General features: G+C 38.0%; 3 protein-coding genes across 3 annotated transcripts; all 3 read left to right on the top strand.

The window, feature by feature from the left end:
• Positions 1-1635: 1635 nt before the first annotated feature.
• On the top strand, positions 1636-3001 carry Smp_173690 (hypothetical protein; the record flags this gene model as incomplete). Its single annotated transcript, XM_018791657.1, has 2 exons — positions 1636-1683; positions 2468-3001. The coding sequence occupies 2 exons, from the start codon at positions 1636-1638 to the stop codon at positions 2999-3001; spliced, it is 582 nt and encodes a 193-aa protein (XP_018645174.1).
• A 7224-nt stretch (positions 3002-10225) lies between these two features.
• On the top strand, positions 10226-12158 carry Smp_173680 (hypothetical protein; the record flags this gene model as incomplete). The annotated part of the gene is made up of 2 exons (XM_018791656.1): positions 10226-10333; positions 11763-12158. 2 exons carry the CDS (start codon positions 10226-10228, stop codon positions 12156-12158), a joined length of 504 nt encoding a protein of 167 aa, XP_018645173.1.
• Positions 12159-14507: 2349 nt separating this feature from the next.
• Smp_173670 (hypothetical protein) lies at positions 14508-19391 on the top strand (the record flags this gene model as incomplete). Its single annotated transcript, XM_018791655.1, has 4 exons — positions 14508-14556; positions 15651-15916; positions 16959-17045; positions 18919-19391. The coding sequence occupies 4 exons, from the start codon at positions 14508-14510 to the stop codon at positions 19246-19248; spliced, it is 732 nt and encodes a 243-aa protein (XP_018645172.1). The 3' UTR covers positions 19249-19391.
• Between the last annotated feature and the right edge of the window lie 741 nt (positions 19392-20132).

Genomic DNA, 20132 nt, shown 5'->3' with positions numbered 1-20132 from the left:
GAAATTGTAAGAAGTATTACAGCATAAAATATCTCCAATTAAATCCCACTAGCCTCAGTGATGAAATAAAGGCCAAATCATCGAGTTGGGATTGATATTTTGAACCTACTTGCAACAACGAAGAAAGGAAACAGCAAAATACTGATGATGGCAGTCCAACGCACACCCAACAGACCCTCAACAACTCAAATACGAAATGACCGCCTCTTGTTAGGCCGTCCAAGGTCGCCAAAAGGAAACGGCGGGCGGCTCTGAAAACGCTCTGACTTATTTATCGTACTCATTTTACCAATTGGTGTGAAGTCATTCCCATCCCACAATAGGATGACTTCACGGTGTCATTGAACATTGGTTTTCATGTTGCGGCGCTCCATTCTTACTCTATTCTTGTAACGGTATTAAAGATCATTACATGCGACGTTATAACGTCGTTTGTTTTTCTCATCTCAGGGCAGCAAAAAGTAAACGTACTGGAAGAAGTGGAACAAGCCCTACGTAAGAAAAACAAACTCACATTAGTAACGTCGCATGGAATGGTTTTTAAAACTGTTACATTCCGACCGGCGTTTAAGTTGCCTCGTCGCTCAAGCGTTCCAGATATTTGGATATCAGGAACACACTACCTCGTGCCATCCAGGAGGTAATAGCCCGATGGAAAGAACAAACAGAAATATCTGTAGCGGGTTGAACTATTTGTCCGTAGTTTTGACTCCATGGAAATTTTAGGTTTTTGTCGCATTCCCACAAAGTTTTTAGTGCAGCTTTCCAAAGATTTCCATAAAAAACTGGTGACATTCCCCCTCAAAATTGATTATTTGGGCAGAACTGTCACAATTTGAGGCTTGTGTTACTTATGGCTGTTGTTTATTACTTTCTTTGTTTTATGTAAGTGCATTGTGTGCATTGGTTGTCAACTTGCTTTTTTCGCTTTTTCTTTCCCATTCCTCCTCACTTATGCTACTCTAGTACACAAAGTACCTTTTTTCTTAGACGCGAACCGCCACACTAGTAAAGCTATTTTACCATCCTTTATCAGTAAGTCGTCGACTGTATGTTGGGATGATGAGATATCTCAATATATCTTAGCTTAATGCATATTATTGCAGTGGGTCCACAGGTTCCTGATATGCTACCTAAATGTTTGGGAATAAAATACATTTACTTGTTGAAGTACGAATACTCTTGTTAAACCCCGCTCGCCATCAACTTTTACGATGTACCATCAAGAAGGCATGGTATATTCATGTCTACAACCAAGCACTGAGGATGGAACCTCACTAAGAGAGGAGGTAGTGTAGCTTGAAAACTGCTGTTCAGTGTGAATAACATGGATTTGTTTTCTTATTCCAGGGCAACAAAGAGTTAATGTTCTTGAAGTAGAAGGACTAGGCTTGTGTAAAGTGGACTTGTAAATGATATATCAAACTACTTTGTAAATAAGCTTTCCCTTTTGTAACAGATTAGAGTTGTTCGATTTTTTGAAATATATACGTTGTTCCTGGCACGTCATGTTCTCCCTCCTCGGACACTCACTGACCTTAGTTTGTATGTTGTTGTTTGTAGATCTCCCTTACCTTCAAATAAACGCCGATAACACGTTACAGTAAATTAAAGCACGTCAGTAGACTTTTTACAATGCTATCTGCGAGGGATTTTTATCGCTTGGAGAAACTAAGCAGTCAGGTAAGGATTTTTCTAAATTTACAATAATATAGGATGAACTAAAAGTGACTTTCTTAGGGCATACTAGCGGAAAGTCGTGAGGCCTTCAGCAATAAGGTCGACCTGCTGATCGGTCAGTGTGTAGGGGATGACCATGTCCTTCATTGCAGAGACCATTCCTATTAAGTTTGGGTTTGTTTTTCAGTCTCCATGCGTATGGCAGGGTTCCACCTACTTGATGATATCTTTATTGTAGTTCACTAAATACAGTTGTATCATAATGCAGCTGATAGTTGTCATCTAGGTTCGGTATGATTTGATAAACGTGCTAGATTGATATGTGCACCATGAACCTTCATTAATTCAGCAGTAGATTTTAGGTTTACCGGCCGAATTTAATGCTAAATTTTACTGATTGTAGGTTTTTAATTGTCTTGTGACCTTGGTATCGATCATTCTTATTCCAAGAGAAAATACGTGTTGACATGTAGTATGTTAGCCACAATTCTGGTCACTAATCTTTAGTCGATCCGCGTTCCGTCATAAGGAAACCGTCAGGACGTTTTAATCGTTTTTTACGGAAGGACTCGCAGAGGCCTGTAACTAGTTTATTGCCTACTCGCGTAACGCGTCCGAAATCATTTAGATAATAAAGAAAAACACTGATTGGATGTTAAAATGCAGCGTTCTAATTGAAATCTTACGTATGTGGGTTTTGAAATACATAGGTTAGACTTTGCTATTAGCTTCCAAACTTTCTTTTTCTCAGGACATCAGTTTCGTACTTCACCTGTATTTATTTTAGGGTAAAGTTAAAAGCTCAGAAGGTATGTCACTGACTGAAAAATTAATTAGATCATTGGATACACTAAATGGCCCTTGCAGTGTAAATAAAATTTCAAAACCTTTAGCCTCTGAAACATCGAATCAACTAAACGAAAAAAGTAATACTAAGAAGAAACGGAGGAGAAGGAAGCGTAAATTCTCAGGAAATGATGGGTCCTTTGCGACAGATATTGGCTGTTCTAAAACTAGAGATCTCGAATCCAGTTTAAACACTGCAGATTTAACTTCTGAATCTGATCAAGAATTTCAAAATTTACATCCAAAGAAACAAAAGTGTGACCTTAAACAGGTATTAGACAGTAATACGATTGCTGGAAAAGACTGTATACAGTCTCCTAAAAACGGTCTTTTGAATGCCCCATTCCGCTCTGAGACTTTGTCAGTATCTTCGAAACAGATTACCAGTAGCTTAAATCCTTTGAAACAAGGCGAACAATTACTCAAAGAAATACTGGAGCCCATTGCGTTAGAAGAATTTTTCAGGTTTGTTTAGTAATTTCATTTGGTTTTCTATTACACTAAATAGATTTTTGTACTAATCAGCATTTTATTCATGAGGCGATTGTTTCCCCTACTTTATAGAAAATAACTAGCAACGACGTACCATTTTTAATAAACTCTCTAAGTCGGTAACAATGCTCAATGGGACAAAACAGGAATTCAGAAGAGAAAGCCTTACTTATTGGAGAAAAAACGTCCTATAAGTAATGTGGCACTTATTTTATTAGAAAAACAGTGACAAGCAAAGATATCAGTGTGATGGATTTGTAGCCATTAATTAATAATTTCGCTCCCCTCGACTTGTCTTATACATTGTTTCCATTAAATATTCCTGCTAGAGCAAATATCAAGTGTGATAGATTGCCTAAGGATAACATTTCAGTCAGTCAGCTCGTCATAAACTGTGTACGACCTTGCTCAGATGTTTATCAACTCGTGTTAACATAATCATATGAAATTAATGAAATGAATATTAAAGTAATTGGAATAGCAATAGTATCTTTGATTGTAAAGCAGACAAAACACGTATTTTGTTCTAAAAGAAGGAATGTTTTGGTGGTATGAAAATTGCGAAATAATATTTAGACTAAAAATGTGGTGAAAGTTAAGGACCAACGCACCTGCGCCAGTGACTGGTTCTTCAACCATGTCTTTAACCATCGATCACAAATGATTCACAGACTCCAATCAGATGGGGTGCACTAATCCACAAATATCCTAACGGTTGATGACTTTATGGACCGATTGCATGTTGTGGTTTGCTCGCCTACAACTTTATTTGAACATATTTCCATGTCAAACGGCACTGGACTTCAAGATAAATGGTAATTGAGCATAGAAAACATGTAGAGAAACAGTCTCGTTAATTGTATGCTCAAATACTCTTTTTGACTAATTTACTTTAATCACTGCCACCTAAACAGTATTTTGACACTTAATGAACTTGTCATACCCTCTCATACGAACGTAACCGGTGAAAGCTAGTAAATGATTAGAAAGGTAAGTATGAGCATGAAATCTAGTCAGAATCTAAGTGCTGCTATCCTAACTCAAGTATTACACAACAAATTTGTAATAGAAAACAAACGACTTGTAAACCTGTGCTGGATATTAGACGACTGTCTGATCCACTATTATAGTTGTTTTGTGGTTTAGGTATTTCAAGCACATTGAAAGTGTGATTTTAAGTTCAATACCTGCATCATTTCGTTGCTCTTGCTCAGTATCATACGCTATCGAAAATTTCAAACAAAACGTGAGTAATGATGGAAAAGATTTCAATCATAGATAGGCGCATTTGTTATCGTTTTAGTATTCTCTGAACTAAATAGTTGCAATGTAGAGCCTCCGTTGTCATTCCTAATAACATCATCTGTTCATACTTCATGCAGAAGTATATGATCTGGAATTCAACACAATAGTTTGTAAATATTAATTGGCTAGTAACGACGGGATAAATTGTTTCATAGTCGGGAAATCCTTATTTCCATGGTAATGTTCATAAAATAGTGACTAAGTGGTAGGAATCCTGACCGTTGATGCTATCTTGACGTGGTAGTCAGGTTTGCCTGTCTTAATGAACCAATTGAGCTATACTGGTTGGAACAAACTACATCTTAGAGCCTTCAAAGCAAGAAACGTAGTGTGTGACGGTGAAATCGTACTGTGGACTGTATAAGAGTGTGAATGAAGTGATCTGTTTCCTTCAGACAACTAGTACAAGAGTGGTACGTTCTCATGATGAAAGGGGATTATAAAATGTCAGCCCTATAAAAGCCACACCTTATCTCGCCCCACAGGTTTCCACCGCTTTTAATGTACTGAGCTTACGTGTCTAAAACTACTCAGAGAAGACTATATGTTACCGCTCTCGGGCTCTACTTTCAGGCTTTCTGGTAACGATGACCACAGCATTCAATTTCCTTTTCACATTCGTCAAAGAAAAACACCATTATTCGTCCAGTTTTCGCTGCGAACCCTGTTTCGTAATACAATAATCCATATTATTTTAAACTATAATTCATTTGTAGTGTTGTCTGTCCATCGGTGGTTCTTTAGACAAATATAGTTCGTTGTAGATAAAACTTTTGAGATTGATAAACCACTTTACTTAGCCACCACACTTATTTCGAAATTGTAATAGGCCGATTACAAAAGGTTGTCCCTCTCAAATATCAGTCTAAGTTTAGCTATATAAAAAAACCAGACTCTTGTAATGAATAAAAGAAACTACTCATTGTTATTTAGAATTTACAAAAGAATATATGTACGTGTGTTTGTTTCTCTAGATGCTATTTTACAACCAATTGTATAGGAACTAAGTACTCACTGGTTTTTTTTAGTATTGAAATCATTTAACTTGAAAACCACTTAGTTACTGGTTCTAAATCCTGTGTCATCTAGCTCTGATACCTCAATTATAACTGAGTACTTTGATTATGCATTTGGTGAATAAGTCACATTATGTGACACATGATGTGTTACGTATGCCTGAACACCTATTACCACGACGCTCTATGCTGACTAGTATCGGGGATGGCTGGAAGAGAGTTAGGGGTGGCCAAACCAAAACGTAGCATCAGAGCTTGAAGTCACTAACTTCTAGTCTGAGCCATGTTAGTAGATGCAGACTACCTGGTTGGGGTCCGCGTGACTATCGTAACCAATGGTTGGAGACTCTGTGTGACATGGCTCAGAATCGATCACAATGGCGTAGGTGTATACACTCTTTATCTTCCCTTAAACCTTGAGATTAAAATTGCTTCATAACTTCCTTCCTATACTTTATCCTTATATACAACCTTTCTTTTATATATTACAACCACTAAATTAAATACTTCTATGAATTCGGTGATCATCTTGTTGTGCTACCGAGGTATGGTAACTTGGACTAATGCATATATGTGCCTGGTCCTACGTTGTAGCTGACTGACTGTATCAAGTAATTTTAAGCGTATTAACTGTTTTATCTTGATTGGTAACACTTTTACCTCAAAATCATTGGCCGAATTCGTTGGAATATTATGTAAATAGGATCCTGTAACTCAACAGTTTATTTTAGTTCACAATAGAAATCATTTCATCCATAGATGTTCAGAGAGCTAGGATATCCAACCTTATCCGCTAAAAATATCAGTGGTAATGATCAGCCGAATGGGATTATATTTAACTTTCCAAACCCCACCTGATTTTCTAGTTAATCAAACTGATAATTTTGTATCATCACCTTTAAGACACCTCTAGAATTATCTAGTTGTTTTCTGCTATTCTTCATAGCTTCGAGTTTGTTATGGATTTTTCAACTTTGTTTTTTTTAAGGTTGGAGACTTGAAATTGACCTCATATTCAGGCTATTGATTAGTGGGTAAGGGTGTGGGCAGCCGGGAAGTGATATTAGCCCTCATACCCGTAACAGCACACGAGACCAAGTTGGTCACTTTCAAATCCTTCCAACTCCTAATAACTCTTATCTCCACGACTAACCCTTCCCACGTCCTTTTATCACCTCGCACCGCTAGGGAAAACGATTCAAGTACACGGAACGTTATTCCTGGTCTCCTGAAACCACGCTCTAAACTACATGTAGGAACTTTTAATGTCCGAACATTGTGCCAAATAGGACAACAGGCTTCCTTAGCTAGGACTCTAGAATCTTACACCATCGATGTGTGCTGCGTCTCCGAAACGCACATACAAGATCCGAGTAGCGTCATTCATTTGACCTCACTATGTCATAATAAAGAACCATCTCGATACACGCTTCGTGTATCTGGAAGCCCTGATGCTGCTTCCCGTGGCCTCACTGGAGTAGGTATAGCATTAAGTCCTAGGGCAGAACTAGCTCTTTTAGACTGGATCCCAGTAGACAGCCGTCTATGCGCTGTCCGACTAAACGGATCACTAAGGACTCGGAAAGATAGGGAAACTCGTCGTTGCCTCTTCGTCGTCTCTGCCTACTCTCCCATTAACTGCAGCTCAGACGATATAAAAAATGAGTTTCACAGGAAACTTTCTGACCTTCTCCGAAAAGCTAGGCGTTCTGATGTAGTAATAGTGTCTGGTGACTTCAATGCTCAAGTAGGTAAACTAAGTGAAAGGGAAAGACACCTGGGTGGATCTTATGGTGTCGTGGCTAAAAGGACAGATAATGGCGACCGTCTGTTGCAGCTGTGCTCAGATAACCGCCTATTTCTTGCAAATACTAACTTTAAGCATAAGGAAAAACATCTTTTGACCTGGCGACCCCCGAATTCGTCCCAACGTTGGACCCAATTAGATCACATCGCTATCAGCCACCGATGGAGGGGCTCGATAGAAGACTGTCGCTCATTCTGGAGCACATGTTTAGACTCAGATCATGCTCTAGTGCGAGCACGTATCTATCTGCGTCTTACTGGACGTACGAAAGACACTGCAGGGAAGCCTCTAAGAGTTCTACTTAATGATAGGCAAGCTAAGAATATATTTCAGGAACAACTGGAAAAACAGACAGACATGTAAGTTGTGCCCACCCCGAAGCAGCGTGGAATGACATCCGTAAAGCTGTGGAAGCAGCAGTGATATCCGCTAGTAAGGTAAGCCATAAGGTCAGCGAGAAACAATGGATCTCGGCAGCATTTACCGCACTGATAGATGCTCGAAAACTCACCCCACCTGGCTCTGAACATAACGAAGAGCGGAGTCAGCTTAAGCGAAGGCTAATAAGAAGCCTACGCAATGATCGTGAACAGTGGTGGGTAGCGAAAGCAAGAGAGATGGAAAAGGCAGCGGCAATAGGTAACAGCAGACAGCTATTCAGACTTATTAAAGGAACCGGCATTAGGAACCCAACTATTAGCGAAACTATCTCAGACAAAGATGGGCATATCATTCATTCTCAATCCAGGAGGTTGGATCGATGGGCGGAACACTTTAGGGATCAGTTCAACTGGCCTTCAGCCACACTTCAGTTACCCACGATCCCCAGTCGTCCTGAATGGCAAATTGATGTAAGTCCTCCAACTCTCTACGAGGTTAAAAAAGCTATAGGAAATCTAAAGCGAGGGAGAGCCGCAGGCCCTGACAGGTTTACTCCTGAGATTTTTAAGGATGGTGGTACAGTACTAGCAACGAGATTGACTGAGGTCTTAGGTAGAATCTGGGAACTGGACGTAATTCCATCTGACTGGTCCCAATCACTGATTGTGCCAGTCTATAAGAAAGGACAAAAGTCCTCCTGTGACAATCACAGAGGAATCAGTTTGACTAATATAGTGTCTAAAATATTAGCTTCAATAATATTTAGGCGCATAACCAAAGCTCGTGAAGAGCAGACTAGAGAAAACCAGGCTGGTTTTCGACCTGGATGTGGTTGCATAGACCAGATATTCACTCTACGTCAGGTCCTAGAACATAGACATACATTCAGACGTCCCACAATCGTAGTATTTCTTGACCTTAAGGCGGCATTTGACTCCGTTAATCATGAGGTTCTATGGCAGTGTTTGTCAGTGAAAAGAGTACCAAAGAAGTACATTAACCTCATAAAGGCTCTCTACTCGAACACAACTGATCGAGTTAGAGCCTATGGCGAACTGTCATCAGAATTGGTTACCTCAAATGGTGTTCGTCAGGGCTGTCCACTCTCTCCATTCTTGTTTAACTTTGTCGTTGACATGCTTTTAGAGATAACACTTTCATCATCTCAATCTCCTGGACTTGAACTTTTACCAGGAGATTCACTTGTTGACTTAGAATACGCCGACGACATAGTTTTATTCGGTGAAGACGCTGACAAAATGCAGAGTCTTCTGACCACTATAAGCAACAATGCAGGCATGTTCGGGATGCGATTCTCTCCCTCGAAGTGCAAAATGTTACTTCAGGATTGTGTTGCATCGATACCTGAACTAATGATAGGGAGTAAAGTAGTTGAGCGTGTTGACAGCTTCACTTATCTTGGGAGTCTCATCAGCCCTTGTGGTCTGGTGTGTGACGAAATCCCAGCACGAATACAGAAGGCTCGACTAGCTTTTGCCAACTTGCATCATTTATGGCGTAGGCGAGATATCCGTCTAGCAACAAAAGAACGGGTTTACTGTGCAGTAGTTCGTTCCGTCCTACTTTATGGCAGTGAAACATGGCCGATGAGAGTAGAGGATATTCGTAGACTACTAGTATTCGATCATAGGTGTCTTCGAAGCATTGCTCGTATATCCTGGGACCACCGGGTAAGTAATATAGTTGTTAGGAAACGGGTACTAGGTAAGGATGGCAAATCGATTGATGAAGTAATGAAACTTCATCAGTTGAGATGGCTGGGACACGTGTTACGTATGCCCAACCACCGACTACCCCGACGTGCAATGCTTTATGGTGTAGGAGCAGGTTGGAAGAAAGCTAGGGGCGGCCAGACCAAAACATGGCATAAATCCATGAAGTCGCTGACAAGTGGACTGGGCCGTGTTGGTAGGTGTAGACTACCTGATTGGGATTCGCGAGATGATAGCAACCGATGGTTAGAAACGTTGAATGACATGGATCAAAATCGTTTGCGATGGCGAAGGTGCATCCACTCTTTGTGTTCTACCAAATTTTGATCTTCTGAATTCTTCATGTCCCTTTCTTTTTTCTCTTTCCAAATTTATTTCACTGGATTATACTCCTTGAATAACATCTTTAAACCCTTATCTTTCACATAATACTTATACTCTTAATACTTCTACCAATATGGGATTTGAATCGACAACTGGATCTCTGTGCTAATGTGGTATGGCAACTGGAACTGATGTAGGTACGTACGAAGTTCTACGTTGTAACTGACTGACTGGGTAAGGTTTGTAGTTTAGCAATATTGACTGCGGTGCAACTAACTCAATGGCTTAAGACGTTATCAGACATGACTGAGAACAGAAGCCAATAGCGGTCTTGCTGTAGTTTCCCTTTACATTCTTCATAAAAGTTAGAGGAACTTTCTTGAATGAAATTTTTCTGTTTATATTTTTCATAACTGAAATATCTTTTGCAAACTGTTCTCTTTCACTGACTTATTTACTTTTATTATACTTCTCCTTCCTTCCCCTATCTCTGCACAATTTCACTTTTTTTTATTTTTGTGGCTCATATTTATTTTGGCACCCATATGTACCAGTATTTATGTGTGCTTACCGTCACATCTGGTTTCCCTCTGTTTATATATAATATTGACTTTATATTTGTATTTCAGTTGTTACCAATTATGATGAAGAATGTTGTGGAAAATGATCCAGAATTTAATAAACCGCTTCCTCTTAATTCTTTCAAACACCTTGGAATATTTTTTAATAAAGATGCAGCGAATATACATGTAAGTGATCCCCCCATTTCTATCTCATGAATATTGCAATCGTTCTTAGTTTAAATTCAGCTTTATTTTTCATTTGATTATGATAATAGGTAGCTTATGCTAAGTAAGCCTAGCATATTAACTACCCATGATATTGTGAGACCATATGGTATAAGGGAGTTGTAAGTGAATAAGCCAAACCAACAAGGGATAAAACCAGAAAACAATAGTATGAACTAATATAAATTGGTTAGGGAAGTATAATTTGCTACATTAAAAACAATATCAAGGTACACTTAGTATTGTTCACCCGATTGCACAAGCAAGTGGCTATCAGGACTCAGTTGCAGAGTGGATAACGCGATGGCGTCTAAAGCGAAAGGTACTGGGTTCGAGTCCCAGAGTGAACATCAACTCTTAGATGTAGGTGCATCCAGCTGACGAGTCTCAAATAGGACGAAACGCGCGTCCTGGATTCCACTGCTAGTCACTATCCATCTTTGCTTAATATCAAGATAGCTTATCACTCATTTATTCGCTCATACATTATGGTACATATATATACTCGTCGCTAAGGAAAATTATGTATATACTTTGTAATGCAATCATCATAGCTAGATATGTTTTCAGTATGGTTATCTACCAAAAAGATAAAACTTCAATCTAATAATTGAAATACTGAACTTTCGACCGTTACAAGTTCAAACTGGGTCCTATTTCACTGTAGACAACTAAGTAATTTTACTAGTCTTCATACGAAAATGTGGCTAAAATTCAATTTCGTTGAATAATTGCCTGTGAAGTGAACCAAAAATAAGTTAATCTATTACCTTTTTACCAACTATCAATTCCTTCAGTCATCCATGCCCCCAAATGCCCTGGTACGGCCGAGAGTGGGGAGAGTCTGCTCTCCCTCTCGAAATGCTCTCATATGGCCACGCGAATATGTAGCCTCTGCCAGGGAAGTCCTACTCACTGCCTTCTCGTGGTGGGATGGGGTGTTGTTTAAAAAAATTAAGAGGATGAAAAGCGAATGTTCGGCGCTTTGACCGGGTTGGTGGACACGGAGAGTTTACCTAGGGGAGTTGGAAAACCCTGATTCCAAACCAATGGTGCACATGGGCTCCAGTATCCTGAGGGAACAAATGGCGTATGAATTAATCGTTGGTCACCGGCTACCATGTAACTGCATCTCCTCATGATGTTCCACTGCCTTGTGGATCAGGTCTGTAGGCTAAAGGCTCCGGGTGTGGCCCCCTAAGAAAACCACCTGCTTCAGTTTGGGCACCCGTGCATTATCACAGACCACACACAAATCAAATGGCATTTGTGAGGCGCATATGTATTTGGTGCCTCCTTGTACCAATATTTATGTGTTTAAATAAATATATAAATCAGTCATCCATGCAGAAATATCTTGTTGTTTGAATTATTTTCTATTCACTTAAAGGCAATTGAATTCGAAAAAGAATTTCGTGTACAAACTATTCAACTATTGAAACGTTTAGTTAATAAAATTGAACAACGTCAAACATTTCCAATTCGTAAATCAAAAACTGTTACTCTGTCAAATCAAGAAAAACATCAATCCTCTTTTACTCCTTACTCATTGTCAACACTAACAATGAAATCAGAATCAACCGGTAAAGAAATGAATACAACAAAACAACAACCTAATCCTTATGATAATTTATTTATTCAATCAATTGATCCTTTATATTTGGCTATTGATAAAATAATGTTGAAAATAATGAGAGAAAGTTGTGCACCCGAATTGAGTGAAGGTATTGTTATTAGTTTTCTTCAGTCTTTATTATTATACTTAAATACTGATTGTATTGCCTAGATGTTGATATTTAGTTACAAGTGGCTAGTAGTAGAATCTTATGTTTCGTCTCATCTGGAACTCTTCGAATAGATATCAATCAGTCAGTCAGTCAGTCACAACGTAGAACTTCGTACGTACGTACATTAGTTCGAGTTGCCATACCACATTAGCACAGAGATGCAGTTGTCCATTCAAATCCCATAGTGGTAGAAGTTGTAAGAGTATAAGCATTAATGTGAAACATTAGGGTTTGAAGATATGATTGAAAGAGTATAATCCAGTGAAATAAATTTGGAAAGAGAAAAAATAGAGAAATGAAGAATTCAGAAGATTAGAATTTGGTAGAACACAAAGAGTGGATGCACCTTCGCCATTGTAAACGATTTTGATCCATGTCATTCAAGGTTTCTGACCATCGATTGCTATCATCTCTTCGAATGGATGTACCTGCAGTTACATTCCTGAATATCACATAAATGAGAACTACAAAGCTTCTCAAACAAAATCCATACTCGTTTCACAACAAAATAACCATCTAGATTCCTTACGTCAGTGGACTACATCAATATTCAGATGCAGGTACATCGAGATACCGAGTCCTGAACGAAATGCGAGTCCTGGGTTCCACTACTAGCTAATGTGCTAGAATTTAGAAGATATTAGGGAAGTTTTACCCTTTAAAATCATTGCACTGACAATTACTATGCATATTTTTATTGTCATATAATTGCACTACTGTATTTCTTTATTCCCCGTAATGTAAGCCGTCTTTAGACCCATTAACTGTTGTTATGCGTTGTAATATTCCTTGATTCAGTTCTTGCTTCGCTTTCAGTTTTGGTTTAAGTATTCATAAATTATTGTTTCTGAGTTGTAATTTGATCCAGTCTGATAATTCATGTATATCAATACAAGAGTGTTAGAGGTAAAATGGAGTAGATAGTTGCTCAATTTCTGTGTTCTCACTTCTGACTGAATATTGGGCTAAATGAAAGGCGTCCTGAATCAATAGGTGCCAAGAATTATCTCGGTCAATATTCAAGGTTGTTTTCACTCAGTGTGTTATTGGTTGAAGCTAAGGCCATTAGTGTGTATACGCAAGGAGTATATTTGGATCGGTGGATTAATAATTCAGATTCGTTCCGAGTGGAATCTTGTCTCGTGATTCGATTAAAGGGCGTATAAGAAAAGCACAAGGATATAATACACATAGTCAACTATAGTAAAAATTGAGTAATTTAGTTTAACTATATAACCCACGCGATGACTGTAGTGTTTTGTCTAAATAACTCAAAATTAGAATGTCTCAGACGCATTTAGTCTTATCTTCATCTGAATCTGGAGTTTTAATATTCTTTCATGGAAGCTTTGCTTTCAAACTGTATTTTCTATGTTTGAGTCGTTTTCACAATTGTGGATACTGTTATAAATGTCTATCAATCTCACATTGTCATTGACAAGGATTTGAGCCGAAAAGTCTAATCAGAGTCAGTCAGTCAGTCCCAACGTAGAACTTCGAAGATGTTATTGAAGGAGTATAATCCAGTGAAATAAATTTGGAAAGAGAAAAAAGAAAGGGACATGAAGAATTCAGAAGATCAAAATTTGGTAGAACACAAAGAGTGGATGCACCTTCGCCATCGCAAACGATTTTGATCCATGTCATTCAACGTTTCTAACCATCGGTTGCTATCATCTCGCGAATCCCAATCAGGTAGTCTACACCTACCAACACGGCCCAGTCCACTTGTCAGCGACTTCATGGATTTATGCCATGTTTTGGTCTGGCCGCCCCTAGCTTTCTTCCAACCTGCTCCTACACCATAAAGCATTGCACGTCGGGGTAGTCGGTGGTTGGGCATACGTAACACGTGTCCCAGACATCTCAACTGATGAAGTTTCATTACTTCATCAATCGATTTGCCATCCTTACCTAGTACCCGTTTCCTAACAACTATATTACTTACCCGGTGGTCCCAGGATATACGAGCAATGCTTCGAAGACACCTATGATCGAATACTAGTAGTCTACGAATATCCTCTACTCTCATCGGCCATGTTTCACTGCCATAAAGTAGGACGGAACGAACTACTGCACAGTAAACCCGTTCTTTTGTTGCTAGACGGATATCTCGCCTACGCCATAAATGATGCAAGTTGGCAAAAGCTAGTCGAGCCTTCTGTATTCGTGCTGGGATTTCGTCACACACCAGACCACAAGGGCTGATGAGACTCCCAAGATAAGTGAAGCTGTCAACACGCTCAACTACTTTACTCCCTATCATTAGTTCAGGTATCGATGCAACACAATCCTGAAGTAACATTTTGCACTTCGAGGAGGATAATCGCATCAGAATGTATATTTGAATGGTTAATTTAAAAGCGATTATTTTTGACAAGAATAATTTTTCTCAAGGTACGAGTAGTTGTTCTGTTTTAGAGGTCAATAACACAGATGAACTCTTTTTTTGCAACCTACCACTTGTGTCCCTCATTTATACAAGTTTAATAAGGGTTCATAATCTTGAGAAAGGGTTGCGTAATATGACAAGGTAAAATGTTGACATTGAAATGAAATTTTATCTGAAATAATATTTAAACAGAATTACATGTGTTTTGGTAGTAAAAGGTCAAATAGAAAATGAGATGAGAGTAAACGTTAATGCTTTGGAAAACCAAAGAATTAGATCATTGTAGAAGAAGAGGTTGAATAAGTTCATTTTTATGTATACATAGTCCCGGCTTTTTCTAATTGTATGACAAAGGCCTCTCCAATGATAGGAACATGAAATCTCATGTTAAATAGAAAGCTGCGAAACAATTAACTTTCTCTTTTGTTTTCTTTTTTATTGACATTTTAGTCCCTTGTCGTTTTTTTGATTACATTTCAACAATTGAAAGCGCGAGTCAGTGGAAGCTAGACCGCCATGGGAAACCTGGAAGCACTGGACGGCTGTTTCATCCTATTATGGGACTCCTCAGCTTTCAACTATGGAAATACTAAATCTCCACAAAACTCCTCCTGATAATTAATATAATCATATGCTCACTAGTGACTGACTCCGAGAAGTACATCCAGGAGTTCTAGTGAGAAGCAGTGACCAGTGGAGTTCAAACCACGTCTGTCGTGAGATATCAACTCACTGAAGACAATTGGTGAACGGTTGCTCAACTTCGTGGATCAGTTAAAGTTAGACATTAACACCGTTGGATGCCGGCTCAGTGGTCTATCGGTTAAGGGCTCTGGCGCGTGACTGGTAGGTCCTGGGTTTGAATCTCGCGAGTGCGGGTTCGTGAATGCGCACTGCTGACGGGTCCCATAATAGGACGAGTTGGCCGTCCAGTGGTTCCAGGTTTTCGATGGTGGTCTAGCTTTAATTGACTCACGCTTTCAACTATGAAAATACTAAATCTCCACAAAACCCCTTCTGATTATTCCAGCAATTGTTAATCTTATCAAAGTTAGAGGATAGTTATTATTACTTGAATGTTTCTAATCCATTTTTTCAGATGAACTAATACGTTCGATTTTCAAACAAGGAAGTGACAAATCGAATCAATTAACTATTCATAGTAAAATTCGTTTGATTCGTTCAACAGCGATTCGATTGATGTTGACTTATTTTGAAAATAAGGAATCTAATGCTATCGCTGATAATAATACTTCCAATAGACAACATTCTATGATTCCTTCATTTATGGTATATCATTCTTTAAATAATCAAGGCAATAATACTGACAGTAATGCAAATGTTGGAATTGGTTTTCATAAGAAAGTAAGTTTTTTCGTTTCAATTTTGAACTTCCATAGTCAGTGCCCCAAAACCCACCCAAACTCTGTTTTAAGAATTTGAGATCATTTTCAATGTTTTGCAACCGAATCTATATCAAACTTCACGACTTTCATTTTATTTGTAAGATTATCTACTGCATTACACTTTACTCTCTTTAACTAAGATAAACAAACATTGTGTCGGCACAAATACTAGTTAAGACGAAACCTAGATCCTGCGTTCTTTCTTATCTATAAAGCGTGGAATAAATCATCACGCAAATGAAGTACACCTATGATTCGGTACGCGTTTTTTGAGCTTTAAAGCCCATGGATTTACTGTTGGACGAAGTATCAATTAGCTGCAGTTTACGTGAATCGACTAGCAATTCATAGTGCTGTAGGAAATCGATACCGAGTATGGCTGTGGGAACATTGGCTCTCTGAGCTAAGATCATGTGTAGTATCTGTTCTTTGCAGTGTAATTTCTGCAACGGTCTATAAACTGAAACCAATGAAATTTCCTGTAGTTTTCACCTCCGAACGGGGGGTGTGAGCTTGCTGAACCCCGTTCACGAGTTGGTCTCGTATTGCATTACCTCGAGGATTGGCTCACTATTTTCTGCCCCCAAATGCCCTGGTACGACCGAGAGTGTGGAGAGTCAGCTCTCCCTCTCGAAATGCTCTCATATAGACACGCATATACTGCCACTGATCAGGGAATTACTACTCAATGCCTTGTCGTGGAGGGTTGGGGTGTTCAAATGATTAACTGACGTCATTATTCAGTGTTGCATACTGAAGTGGTGTTTATTTAACGTAAAAACTGATAACATGTTGAACAACTGTAATCAAGTCCCTATTGTGTAGATTATTTTAAAACTGGACTGTTATTTATAATTTTCTACAGACGGTACACACCTGTTCAACTAGTATATGATAAACGTTTCATAAACATGACACATTCATGAGTAGTTTACCAATTTGTTTCATCTGTTCAATATTATCTTTAATATGTTCTTTTTTCTCGATTTGATATCATCCAGTTCCTTATCGCCCTCAGCCATCTCATTCGTAAATATCCTATGTTCATTCCTATTCGTTGTTTGCCATTAGAAAAACATACAGATTGTGTAAGTTTAATTTGCTTGTACAAGTGGTAGTAGTAGTAGTAGTAATTGTTAGTATTTCATGTTAAATAAAACTTATTTCTGTTCAAGATTATCATTCCAGCCATAAATGTTAGAGGAAGGCCATTAACCCCTTTTAACAAATGTTTTCTTAACTCATACATATACACATACCCCGGGGTAGGATATATCTTTTCAGTGGAGGAAACCATTAAATCCCCGAGACCGAGTGCTTCGTTTGGCTCCTATTAAGACGTAGATGTGAAAGCCACTCTTATTTGATGAATATACGTTACATGCACACGAGAAATACACAAGTTTGGAATTCATGCACTCCTTAGCCTACATTCGATTGTATATATGTAAGGATTTATTAAGTCCGTTTATTTTCTAGTGGAATTATATGTTACACATACAAGAAAAACACAGATCAAATTAATCTATGCACTTGAAGTATACATTTAGATATAGATGTGTTTAAGTTAAGACACTTTTAATCAGTTTTTACGGTAGAGTGGTGTATTAATCTGGTTTCTATTGATTCCCTATGTTGTTTCATGAGGCGTAGCTACACTATCCCAAAGGTTAGGGTTAAATAATTGTTTGCATAGACTTGAATTGCATAAATCTATTCAATGGGATATATTACCCATTATAGTATACATTTGGATTGATATGTATTTTGTTTTCAAGGTACCATATTCTTTTCAACTGACTGATTATTGGTGTTAATTGAATTCGTTCATTAATTCATTATGTTTTTGTGATATAGCTTTCAATGTACATATTACTATAGTGTGTAAAGGTAGAGAGGTCAAACGAATTTATTTAAGTGGTATGTAGTACACTGCTATACAAGCAAATTCAACAAATCTCGTACAAACGTTTGTCTTCATAAGTTTCGCATCAACAATGAAATATGTACTGAGAGATGGCTTTTTTATAACGAACATTGATGCTTCGTAGACAGACTGTTATTGTGCCACAACTTACACAGACAATCATTAAGATCTAATAATACTGTTTCGATTACACTTTTCACGTTAATAGACGAAGTATTTTATGAACACATCTGTCTTAAAAAAAAGGGATTTTCGTATTTGGTCATAGAATGTCTTATGTGCTAGATGACAGTGCATCTTATTCTCAATTTTGTGCTGCAGTTAATTTAGGAAGTTGTTTTTATGTAGTTCAGATCATGAGTCAATTGAAGCTAGACCACCATCGAAAACCTGGAAGCACTGGACGGCCAACTCGTCCTATTATGGGACTCCTCAGCAGTGCGCATCCACGATCCCGCACTCGCAAGATTCCAACCCAGGACCTACCAGTCTCGAGCCAGAGCCCTTAACCGATAGACCACTGAGCCGGCATTCAACGGTGTTAATGTCTAACTTTAACTGATCCACGAAGTTGAGCAACCGTTCACCAATTGTCTTCAGTGAGTTGATATCTCCCAACAGACCTGGTTGAACTCCACTGGTCACTGCTTCTCACTAGAACTCCAAGAAATACCTCATGGAGCCAGTCACTAGTGAGCATAATTTAAAGTGATTGATTTATGGTGAATTTCAATCATCAAATTTCAACCTGTTCTATTTACTTAGATGTGGACAGGTAAGTAAAATTATCAGTAGCTGTTCTTCCCCCCTCCAAAAAAAGTATAATATATATGTGAGTACGTACATAAGCTGACGAAAAGTAATAATTATGTAATGGTTGTCAGAATAATATCTGGACACACTTCAAATCATATGCATATCAGAGCTGAGTTAGTTTTTGTAATGGTTCAATTTAATCATCAGCTATTGAAAGTCTTCTTATGTAGCTATCATTAACTTTACGTCTATTTTCATTTCTTTTGGCTATTTGTCAGTTGAATGTAGCAATTACATTTTACAAATTAGGATTTATTATTACAGAACATAAAATGCATCAAATTAATGATGACGGTGTGGAGAATACTACCGGAGAAGCTAATGTAGACTATGTAAATGTATCTGATGCACATCATGATTCTGGATCTGAGATGGGTGAAATACCGAAAGACCCCTCATCATTAGTCAAAAATATTAACGGTAAAAGAATTAACCGTGGATTGACCAGTTTAGAGGGAGTTAAAGATAACCAGTGTTCCATCGATTTTAATGATGAAGACAACTTAACTGATGACGAGGACGACGATTGTATCATAACTGAAAATTGAGAAAAATAATTTCTTGGTGTAAAAAAGAAGTTGTTGTACATTTTTCGATCATTGTGTATTCAGAACGAGAAGTTGAACAACAAGTAAATCTCCCCTATTTTGTTGGTATATCTCATTCAATAATAAATATTGTACTATTATGCAAAATACTTATTCTTTTTTCTTCAACAAACTTCCTACAACATAACGGTCTATTTACCGCTGGTAATTACAATCTAGAGAACGATTAAAGTGGTATTAATAGATATGCACCTCAATAGTATGTTTGTATATTGAAAGTGTTTTCCTTTGATACCAAAGCACTTACTTTGCTTTAATAATTATTGGTTTGAATTGTTTCATACGAGGAACTTGTACCGTTCATAACAACGGTTAGCAATAAAGTTTTAATCCGAAAATCCTAAAGCGTGATTAACTCACCCTATGAATAGGTGCCAACTAAGCATACGTTGTGGTGAAGTTTTACAGTGTAGCATTGGTTGCGCACTCAGGTGTTTTATTTTAGTAGTGATGCATCGAGCATACTTATGATCAAATACCTACAAGCCACAGTTATCATACATGTAAAATAAATATTGTGCAGCGTAATAATAATTGACCAGACAGTTTTGAAACTCTACGTAATTAGATTTAAGGAGGACATTTAATTTAACAACTATACTGTAAAATTCTTCCTGAATAACCCATGCAAACTTCACATACCTTTAGGTATGTGAAGTTAACTTATTTAAACAACTTACTGTTAAGTGAATACTAATATTCAATCACAAATGAGTTGGCAAACTCTTTACGACCATTCTCACATTAATAGAGAAGGTGCGTCTGAATGCTTAGCATGTATTGTTTGCCAATTATTGAAAGACTCTGTAAATCAAAAATATTAA

The sequence above is a fragment of the Schistosoma mansoni genome (assembly GCF_000237925.1).
Source record: "Schistosoma mansoni, WGS project CABG00000000 data, chromosome 1 unplaced supercontig 0135, strain Puerto Rico, whole genome shotgun sequence".
NCBI classification, from domain to species: domain Eukaryota; kingdom Metazoa; phylum Platyhelminthes; class Trematoda; order Strigeidida; family Schistosomatidae; genus Schistosoma; species Schistosoma mansoni.
This window is presented reverse-complemented; position numbering and strand designations above follow the sequence as displayed.